Here is a 10,513-nt window from a genome sequence, read left to right as displayed (position 1 = left end):
AAGCATAATGCTACCCCCACCACACTTTACTGTCGTTATGGTGCTCCCTGGATGATGCTTTTTATTGGCTTTGCAACAGAAAAATAACTTGACACCCACATTGGGTGACTGAATAAATCTTTTGGTATAATTCAGACAGGTTTGCTCATTCTTCTTGTCACCCTACCACACAGACCTGTGCATAATATAGGTAATGGTAGTCACATGCAAGGAGTGACCAGTGCCTGTCAGAAATTCCTGTATTTTCTTGAATGATGCAGTGGGCCTCTTGGTTGCCTCCCTGATCAGTTGCATCATTGTCCTCTCATCAACTTTGGAGGGTCATCCTGATCTTTGCAATGTCTCTGTTGTGCCACTATTTCTCCACTTAGGGATAATGGATTTGACATTGTTTCATGGTACTTTCAGTGCCTTTAATATTCTTTTATATTTCTCTCCTGATTGGTACATTTCAACAATTAAGTCTCGCAGTTTCTTTGGCAACAATTTGTGGCCAGTTGCTCTTAGTAGAATACAAGCCCAAATATTCAAGCAAATACGAGAGCAACAGCTGACTTTTATCTGGTTTTAATCGGAAATCAATCACTTTATTTAATGGCAGGTGTATGCCATTTACCTACAGGCCTAATTTTGAAAATGACTGGTTAACTCTGAGGACAGTTAAACGCCACATTATAAAAGAGTGTGCAGACTTGTGTAATTGGGGTGTAGTATGCTTTTTACATTTTTTTTATTTAAAATGTTCCCATTTCTATTTATTTAAAAAAACAAATGTTAAAAGGATGTGTAGACACAATATATAAAATACTGTATATAAGATCAGTAAGTTGTGGCCATGAAGTGAAGCACACAATGGACAAAAGTTTAGGCTGTGCCATTCAAAGGATGTGATTTTACTATTTTTTTTTTAAAGGTCCCAATGTGTGCCAGAAAACTGCTGAAGAATTACTGAGACAAGACTGAGTGCAAGAATGGTGTTATTGCAAGTTAAATGAAAACTTAAGAAGTTGAACAGGTTGGCATTAAAAGAATTTATTTAATTCAGTCCGATTTATTACATGGTTTTGCAGAAACGCTTTTGGCAGTAAGGATGTAATACTTAACTTGAAATAAACCGTCCTTAAGAAACCAAAATTAAGATTATGAAATGATACGGCATTATTGCTCATATATGGAGCTTCCAGAAAAAGCTGAAGCATGAGATTTTCATTATTCCAGTGAGATAAAATCATTGGTCCCAAAATCTTTAATGGTTACAGTGAATGTGCCATAAAACAGAGTTTACCACTGTAACTATTCATACTTATGCACACGATTTTAGGCACTGTTTTCCCTTGTCCTTTTGAATATTTGTGTCTCCATAAGAATTATAGCACCAATGCACTTATGTTTCACTTGTGGAATGTCTTTGAAGATGGAATGTCTAATATTAAAAGCACATCATGAGGATAGTCTCCATGATGTGAGGAGTATGCAAATATTGTACATTAATCTGAATAGATGTGATCATTTACTAATTAAAACACTGACAGAACACAATGGAAAACTAACCACATGAAGTGCAAATGCAATTTGTACAGGATTCATCAAAACAGGGAAATGTGCAGTATTTATACATAACCGGAGAGGCGATTATTTTGGAAAGACAGTGACGACATCATAACCCTCAGGGGGTGTCACTCGTTCACGAGCATGCTTCTCACAGTAAATCTTGTCCTCAACAAAAAAGTGTCCTTTTTGTTTCAAATTTGTTCCACAGTCAGTGCAGACGTAGCACTCAGGGTGCCGGTACTGATCTCGCAGTTTGACAAACATGCCCCTATGTTTAAGGAAAAAAGTATTAGTTAAAAATAGAAAAGAACAGGATTTAACCTTTGAACAAAATGCTTGTGAATAAATGATTAAATGATAAAAAAAATAAATAAATAAGTAATAAAAAAACCTCCACAACCATCCACTAGGTGGCAATAACATCGTATCTCCTTATTTCAGATGACCTTGTTTATTTTCCTCCAATGCAATCTTAATTTACAGAAATTAACTTACACAATCCCTGAGCCACATCTGTCACAGATGGAGAGTTTCTCTGCACCACCCAATGAAGAAGCAATTTTTGTAGTGGGTGCCTTCACACTTCTAAATCCAGAGGGTTTGTCAGCATCACCTGTGCAACAATTCAGAAAAGAAAAGCTATAAGTTGTGTTTTTTTTTTTTTCTTCCAGCAAAAGTATCAGAGTATCTGTGAGAAATAAGATGAAACACTATGTGTGCAAAGTACATGGTGCAAGAGATTCAGTACCAGTCTCAAGGATCTCCTGCAGGACTTTGAATGATGCAGACTGGCGTGGAGGCTCACAAGATTCTTGGTTCTCATTCAGCATTTTATAGACCTCTGAGTCAACGACAATTGGTGATTTTGGCTGGACAGGTTTGGACACATCTGGACTGAAACAAAGCAAGAATTGTGTAATTGGCAACATACCCAAAGACACTGAATAACAACAAAACATTTAGACAAACATAGTTTTAAGAGAAACTTGATGCTTCTACTAAAATAATTACTACTGTGGTCAACAATGTGATCAATTAGTCATAAATCCGAGCAATTCTTACATAATACTTGATTCGTTGGACATCACAGTGGTCTTGGCACCACCAACAGTGCTGTTAAAGTTCTTGATGTTATCTGAAGAGTACAAGCCTGCTGGATTATTATACTGGCTTGTAACCACTTTGGGACTTGGGGAACTGAAGGGGAGAGCACTCCTGTTGTGAGCAGAACCTATTTGTTTCACTTCCTATAGACAGTGAAGGAAGCGGTCAGAGTGTCTGAAGAGAAAGTACAACCAACATGAACTGCATGCATAAAAAAAATAATAATAATATTAAAAAAAAAAGGATGGTTCAGCTATAGCTATTCATCTGAAGCATGAAATAAATAGCATAAAAGTTATAAGGATAAGGCAACGGCATTAAATGTAGCATAACATGGAACTTACAATTAATATGTAGTACAAGTTTCTGTAAAATGCCCATCTATTTTAAGGCTTATTTACATAAAAACTTAATGTTAAGAAACGTTTTTGTTCCCAGAAGACCAGTAAAGGAAAATTTACATGTATAATGTTTTTCCAATGACACAACCTTAATATACACTTTTTATCCATTTGTGTGAGAAAGATATACGATACATCTAAATACACAGCCCGTCCGAATAAAAAGTCACCACCTTCCATTGGAGAATTACTGCATGGATGATTATGTTTCAGCTGGCAACAAGTTATTTAACCGAAACTAATGCAGTGAGTAGCTTCTAATTTCTTAAACAACCAGATCAGAAAAAATGTTAATCTGTTTCAGAAGGTTTACATTATTGGCATGCAAGCAAAGAAAACATCTAAGGATTGCTGAAACTACTAAAATTAGGTTAAGAACTGACCAACACATTATTATAAACTGGAAGGATAGTACGGAACCATCATCTATGAGGAAGAAATGTGGTCGGAAAAAAATCTTGAATGATCCTGATTGGGGTTCACTTAAATGTTTGGTGAAATTAAATCGTAAAAAAACAACAGTAAAACTCACAGCTATGTTTAATAGTGAAAGTAAGAGTATTTCCACACACACAATGTGAAGTCAACACAACAGATTGGGAATGAACAGCTGTGTAGCTGTAAGAAAACCACTCATCTTTGAGGCAAATCTAAAAAAAAATGCTTCAATTTGCTAGGGAGCATAAAGATTGTGTCTGATGAGTCCAGATTTACCCTGTTCCAGAGTGATCTGAAAAACATCAGGGTAAGAAGAGCGGCCGATAAAACGGATGTATCCAGCATGCCTAGTGCCGACCGTTGGTGGGAGCTATGATCTGGGGTTGCTGCAGCTGGTCAGTTCTCCCGTTCAGCAACATTATGTGCCCAATGAATGATGTCAGCTGACTACCTGAATATACTGAATGACCAGGTTTTTCCATCAAGGGATTTCTTTCTTCCCTGACGGCACAGGCAAATTCCAAGATGACAATGCCAGGATTTATCGGGCTCAAATTGTGAAAGAGTGGTTTAGGGAGAATGAGACATCATTTTCACACATGGCTTGGCTACCACAGAGTCCCGACCCTAACCCCATTGAGAATCTTTGGGATGTGCTAGAGAAGACTTTGCGCAGCGGTCCGATACTCCCATCTTAAATACAAGATCTTGGTGAAACATTACAGCAACTCTAGACGGGAATAAATGTTGTGACATTGCAGAAGCGTATCGAAACAATGCCATGGTGAATGCGTGCCGTAATCAAAACTAAAGGCGGTCCAACGAAATACTAGTGTGTGACTTTTTTTTGGGACGGGCACTGCATGCGTTCCTGTAAACTTCCATAATACTCATAACTTCTACAAAATAAAAAAAGAATATATGCAGGCATGGAACAATAATCCGTTACATAATGGTTTAATAAATCCGATGTCAATATCACTGCCAATATATCACTTTAAGTAATACACCAGAAAAGAATAAAGCACTCAGGAAAAGCCTAGATTCAAATACACCAGATGCACAGCATTGCATAAAGTTCTCTTCATCATGCCAGAAGTTTTAACTTTTAAAACATTCCCAGTATACTATTTCTCCCACAAGTGCATACTTCCGGCATTTGCTCACTCTCTGACCTTTAATTTTAAGTTTGCCTGCAGGAGCTGGCAAACATTCTACATTACATCTTGGGCTGGCTCATAAACCTTTGTCTCCATGGATATGGTTTGTTAGGATGTAAATAATGACTTCATTTTGTACCCTGCCTTTGTTTGTTTTCCTTTATTCCTTGCTATGTAAAAAGGCTCTGTTCCTAATAACTCTTTCATTCTCACCAGAAGTAACTGTAAAGGGCCAGGCACAGTCAAAGTTCAACTCTTTACAATACAAAAAAGATTGTTAACTACTGTAAGCCACAATGGCCATACCTGCAGATCTGAGGACAGATTCATTTTGTATGGATGCGTCTTTCCATCTTCAGAGACAAGCGGAGACCACATTTTTAATTCTGATCTAAGGAAAGTAATAAGCACTTTCTTAATTAGGGAAAACAAAAACAATATGTTTTATATAGATATAGAGAATATCAAGTTATGTACCTGTCTATGGAGAGGGCCATTTCTTCCACACAGCCCTTAATCTTATTCTGGGCTTCCAAGTGAGTCATTCCATCAGTGGGCTCCCCGTCAATGGCGATAATTGTGTCACCAATACAGAGGTTGGCCTGGGCTGCTTTACTTCCTGGTGTTACCTGGAGAATAAAGTGACCACTATTTGACTCATTTGATTTACTGGTATTGTTGCTGATTGATTCTATTTGCATGATTTCTCAATCTCCTCCACAGGCATTCCTGGGGTGTATAATTTTTGTTCCTATTGGGGGCTCAGGTTCATATAACACAGATGTATGTAAATGTATAACACAAATTATCCACTGACACAGAGAGCTTAGTTATTGATGTGGGAGAGAAAACAGAAAAAAGTTGGATGGTGCATCACTAAATTTAGACCACATGTTTTTCTAGCCACAGTTTTATTCCTAACACACACAGACAGACATACAGACAAACTCACACGCAATGTAATCAGCATGATAATGCTATACCTAGAATAGAAACATTAAGTCGAGAGGAAACTCTCGAAATAAAACTCGACTGTGTGCCAAGGGCCAAAGAATTACAGCAACATTATTTAAAAAATTGTTCCTCTCATTTATGATTTCACAATATTTAAAAAAATAATGAAGAAACTGTACTCTGCAATCTGCTTAGCTGATGCCAGTTCTAATTCAGTGAAACTTGTAGGAATTGGGTTCAATGTCTAGTACAGCTATTCATTAGCCTGTAATGAAAGACATGAAGCTGGTCCTTGATTTCCAATGATTTTTTTTTTTTGCTCTTCTCACATATGGTGGCCAAATCAAAAGCTCACCAAATGCCAACTTTGGCCCTCAGGCCCACATTTGAGCATCTTTGGTCAAAACAATTGGTTAAGAACCTTTACATGTGTTGTCGTATCAAATGTGTATATACTGTATAATTAATTAATTTTCAGCATGAAGCTACTTTGTTTTCTCCTTATGTCATAACAGGATTTCCTTCTTTAAAAACACAAAAAGATAAAGATACTAAGGAAGTAAGACTTTTCTTATCAGCAGTGGCCAAAAACAACGAGTCATTCTAAGACTTTGGCTTGTTAAACGAAGGTGTGCAATCTCTCTCTCTCTCTCTCTCTCTCTCTCTCTCTCTCTCTCTCTCTCTCTCTCTCTCACACACACACACACACACACACACACACACACACACACACACACACACACACACACAAAAACATGGACTTTACAGTAAAGATTTCCACTGAAGCAGCCACTGTTAGCTCATGGAAAAAGTGAGGGCTGTGTAATATCTCTGAAACCCCTCTCCTGCTATAGCAACACAGCCCTACAATGCCCTAACAAATCATATCAGTAATCTAATAAAATAATACAGTGTCACAGAGATCCTGCAGATGGAAACAGCATGCCAATAACTCCTACATGCTTTTATACACCACAAAGTAATACTGAAAGCAAAACATGCTCTTAATCAGAATCTGAATGATTTAGCTTTAGACATGGCATGTAGTCACGAAAGACAAAAGAAAGCTACATTAGTAGAAATAAATCAGTTTGCAAACCCACCCCCAAAGAAAAAGAAGGCTTGATTTAGTAACAGTAAGTGTTAAGGTATAGGTAGATGAAGAACATGCTGTAGGAGATACACTGAACTCACCCGTGAAACAGTCAGCGGCTGTTCGAAATCTTTACCCCCGACCAGCCTAAATCCCCAAGGTCCAGGACCCTGCATGACAATCCGTAATGGCATTTTGTACAAATATATATAAAAAAGGTGTATTCACAAATTAGACCGATTTAATCCTCTCGGACGCGAAACAAAAGGTGTAACTTTCAGTGTAACTTCAGGCTCTCCGGGCGGTAACTTCTTAAAAGTGGGGGACGGGGCGGAGCTTCTGCGAACAAGGGCCCAATGGATTTTAAGGCTGAATTTCAAATAGACTCCTATTGGCTACGTAGTAAACTGCACTGGCTACACAAGTCTCTATGTCCTACCCCATGTAGTGCCCTTACATAGGGAGTGGAGCGCCGTTTGACATTCAGCCTAAAGGTCTCGTTACTGATAAGAGCTAGCTTCTTCTGTTTGTTTCGGGGAGGGACGTTACGTAATCCTATTGAAGCTTACCATTTATGGTTAGAGCCCAAATCCCAGGATGTGGAATGTGCCACTCCCGACATCGAATTCCTGGTAGAGATAGGCAAGGGCAGATATAAACATGTTGCACTGCGGCTCGTATCCTAAATCTGGAAAAAAAAGGGAGTTTGGACAAAAGCACAGAAAAGTGAAATGTGAGAAATAGGTGCAGTGTGTGTTCTGCATACCTACATGTTGAATGTGAAAATGATACCCCAGAATGCAATAGTGTCAGACTTTGCTATTAGAGTCTTAGCCCACAGAAATGTGTATATGTTCCCTGTTTCAATAAGTGAAATTCAGCCCATGAATGACTTCATGCTTAGCTCATAAGTTGAGTCAGGTGTGGTAAGCAGAGTTAAATGTAAACCACATTGCTGTGGCACACTAGGATTGGATCCTGACACTGATGATTAGTTAGAAGTTCTCATATTTCAGGAACTTTAATAAAGTTCTGAAAGAACACTGCTCTTTGTCTCACCTCAGGCCAAAACATGTACTGAAATCATCTGGATCACCACTGGTGAACCATCTAGGACAAGGAGGTGTTGCTACTTGCCTGGTAAGTCATAAAGCATTGTCTTTTGCAATAGCATTTAGGCTTTTCAGCCTATATATATATCTCATTTAAGGTATAGTGGACCATAGCCAGCATGACAGAGCTACAGGAAGTGTTGCCACCCCTTAGCTTCAGAGTCCTGGGTTTGCTTTTTTTTGCTTTCACATGCTCTCCACATGCCTGTATGGCATCCATCTAGGTTCTTGTTTCCTCCCTCTATTTTGAAATTGCTCTTAGGTGTGAGTGAATTTGTGAATGTCTGAGCATTGTGCCCTATGACAATTCAAAGCCGAATTCTCCTGATTTTGCACCCCATGTTACCAGGATAGTAACTAAAAATGAATGCCACAGTTAGTTCCTAGAGTAAAAGTATTTTTGACCATTTTCTTTCACACAATTTGCTTACCTGACAGCTCCTACCCATTAGCCAGCTCTCTCCATCATACAACAGCTCACAAGTGTTGTGAGGGTTAACACATCATTCCTGATTATCATTTACTAGGCAACTAAACCGAATTATAGAAAAGAAAATCTGCCCCCTTTGGCATTCATAAGCTTAATAGTGTTGCCGTTATTAAGAGAGGAACAAGATTATGCCATCCCTCCCTCCTAGTATTGTCTTGCTATTCCTTATTATTTTCCTGATAGAGGAAAGTTTTAAAGAAAGAATACATGAACATAAAAGACTGTATCTTTTTCTTTTTTCCATTAAGCTAGCATTAGTTAATTCCCCCAAAAGAATCTCTGTCTACATATTTACTAAACACTTCATAAGCTTTAAAGAGTTAGGAGAATTTGAAACTTTTCAATTGTTCCCAAGAATAAGGTATCACCATTTGCCATAGCTCTACAGATATAAGATGCACAATCTGTCCTATTCATATAGTATATTGCTAAAATGACCATTTTACAATGAGCTCCTATCCCCAATATTACCAACGTCAACATAATCCTAAACTACATATATATTCAACTAGCGACTGTTAGCACATATGAAGTAGATTCAGAACACATTTGTTTGAATGAGTTTAAAACAAAGAAAACAGATGTAATATTCCTCTTACACCAGCAGAGGTCAGGCTCATCCAGATCACCGACTTAAGCATTTCTAATACTTGTTTGATTTGAAGTCTTTCCCATTACAGTGTAAAACATAGCAATTGTGCGTAAATGATCATTTAAAGATTATTTTTATATTGTAGTGTAATTTTACACTTCAGGTTTATTTGTTTATCCATAAAAAATAGTTTGACCAATAGATTAGTGTTTAATCAATTTGAATGTTTTATATGTTGTTTACTACAAGCAGTAGCAAGAGGTTATTTTATGTATATGAGAGAGAGGTCTGGATTATGCTGTCTCTGAGCATTTTGGTTAGTTAAGCAGGTGTACCTGTCACTGTGTTTCCGCTGTGAAAACAGATGCACAGATGAAAAGCAGAAGTGAGCCGTGTGACTTGTGAAGAGGGGGAGGTTGTACAGCAATAGCTTGTGCTGTTTTAATTTTGATTTCAAAACGTATTGGTGTTATCTTATGTCACTGGCAGCTTCAGAAAGTGTGTGGGTTGATATTCCACACGTCCTCAGTTACGAACAGGGATCTGTTCTGATGTATCATTTTGATGTCAAGGCATGAAGTGCGAGTGTGAGATCAATGCTTGTGGTTTTGTAGGGCTCAGGGCTCTTGGGTGACATTTTAAGTTGTGTTTACACCCTCAACTCCCACTTAGCTCTGACTCCCCCATACTCTGACGCACATGTGCTTGACCACGGTGTTAGTCAATGGAGAGGGCATGCGTTTTCATACCTTGTGAGATGCTACCTAACATTAATTCTAAAAGTCCATTCAGATTTACATTTCTAGTAGATATGAACTGAATTGAGTTTGCATCTGGAGGGGAAAAAATGCAATGAATCCTTTAAGTGAAATGTGAAGTAAAATGTAGTTATTTTTCCATATTCACACGATCTGTCTTGAGGATTACTATGTTAAATTATATTTTTCTAAATGAATCACATTAGGTAAAGTTTTACACCTTAAATTCTTAGAATGCAGCAGGTTCAGAATTACTGTATATTCAGTGGTGTTCCAGCTAGAAACCTTTCCTATTATTTTTATGTAGTTAAATGTTCCTTAAGAAATCTAAATCAATAATATGCTTACAATTAATATGCTGGAATGTAACTTTAAATACAATTTCTTCCTCATATTACTTCTTAAATAGATTAGAAACTTTTAAAATGTGCAACATTGGTTAATATTAGCTTGATATTAATCTAATAGATCTGATATCAGTCTAATATCTCATTTACACCACACTTTACTCCAATATACTCCTAAGAAGTAGGACATTATTATTAGTTTAACTCAAATAAACAACATGTATTATGCATTGAAGTCTATTTTGTTCTGTATACACTTATACAGTGACATTTAAAACAAAACTATGACCAATATAATTCAATGCAGCCTGACAGGTTTAATAGTGAGAGTGTAGAAATTCACAATCAACCATTTAGGAATCCTGTTTATAGAGTTCTTCCACTCCAATGGACTAAAAATTCATTGAAACATTTTTATGACTTGTTTCTTAGGCAACTGGGTAATGAATATATATAAAAAAAAACACAATTAAGAGTTCTATTATGGCAAAATCTAGCCTAAAGTAAAAAATA

The 10,513-nt window shown here is 37.3% G+C and overlaps 1 protein-coding gene across 1 annotated transcript; it reads right to left on the bottom strand.

The window, feature by feature from the left end:
* Positions 1-1,016: 1,016 nt before the first annotated feature.
* Positions 1,017-7,226, bottom strand: pdlim1 (PDZ and LIM domain 1 (elfin)). The gene is made up of 7 exons (XM_083539733.1): positions 6,803-7,226; positions 5,132-5,283; positions 4,961-5,045; positions 2,614-2,798; positions 2,300-2,445; positions 2,047-2,164; positions 1,017-1,819 (listed from the first exon to the last, which is right to left on the bottom strand). The coding sequence occupies exons 1-7, from the start codon at positions 6,893-6,895 to the stop codon at positions 1,633-1,635; spliced, it is 966 nt and encodes a 321-aa protein (XP_083395859.1). The 5' UTR covers positions 6,896-7,226; the 3' UTR covers positions 1,017-1,632.
* Positions 7,227-10,513: the final 3,287 nt, after the last annotated feature.

The sequence above is a fragment of the Silurus aristotelis genome (genome assembly GCF_946808225.1).
Source record: "Silurus aristotelis genome assembly, chromosome: 4".
Lineage (NCBI taxonomy): Eukaryota > Metazoa > Chordata > Actinopteri > Siluriformes > Siluridae > Silurus > Silurus aristotelis.
Note: the sequence above shows the minus strand (reverse complement) of the source record. Positions and strands in the feature narration are given on the sequence as shown.

Bases quoted from the DNA above. Each gene is read 5' to 3' on its own strand.
- pdlim1 (XM_083539733.1), bottom strand. From the start codon at position 6,895: ATGCCATTACGGATTGTCATGCAGGGTCCTGGACCTTGGGGATTTAGG. The intron at 2,799-4,960 runs GTATGGCCATTG...CACTGTCTATAG, and splicing joins ATCTGTCCTCAGATCTGCAG to GAAGTGAAACAAATAGGTTC. The intron at 2,446-2,613 runs GTAAGAATTGCT...GCTTTGTTTCAG, and splicing joins TCCAACGAATCAAGTATTAT to TCCAGATGTGTCCAAACCTG.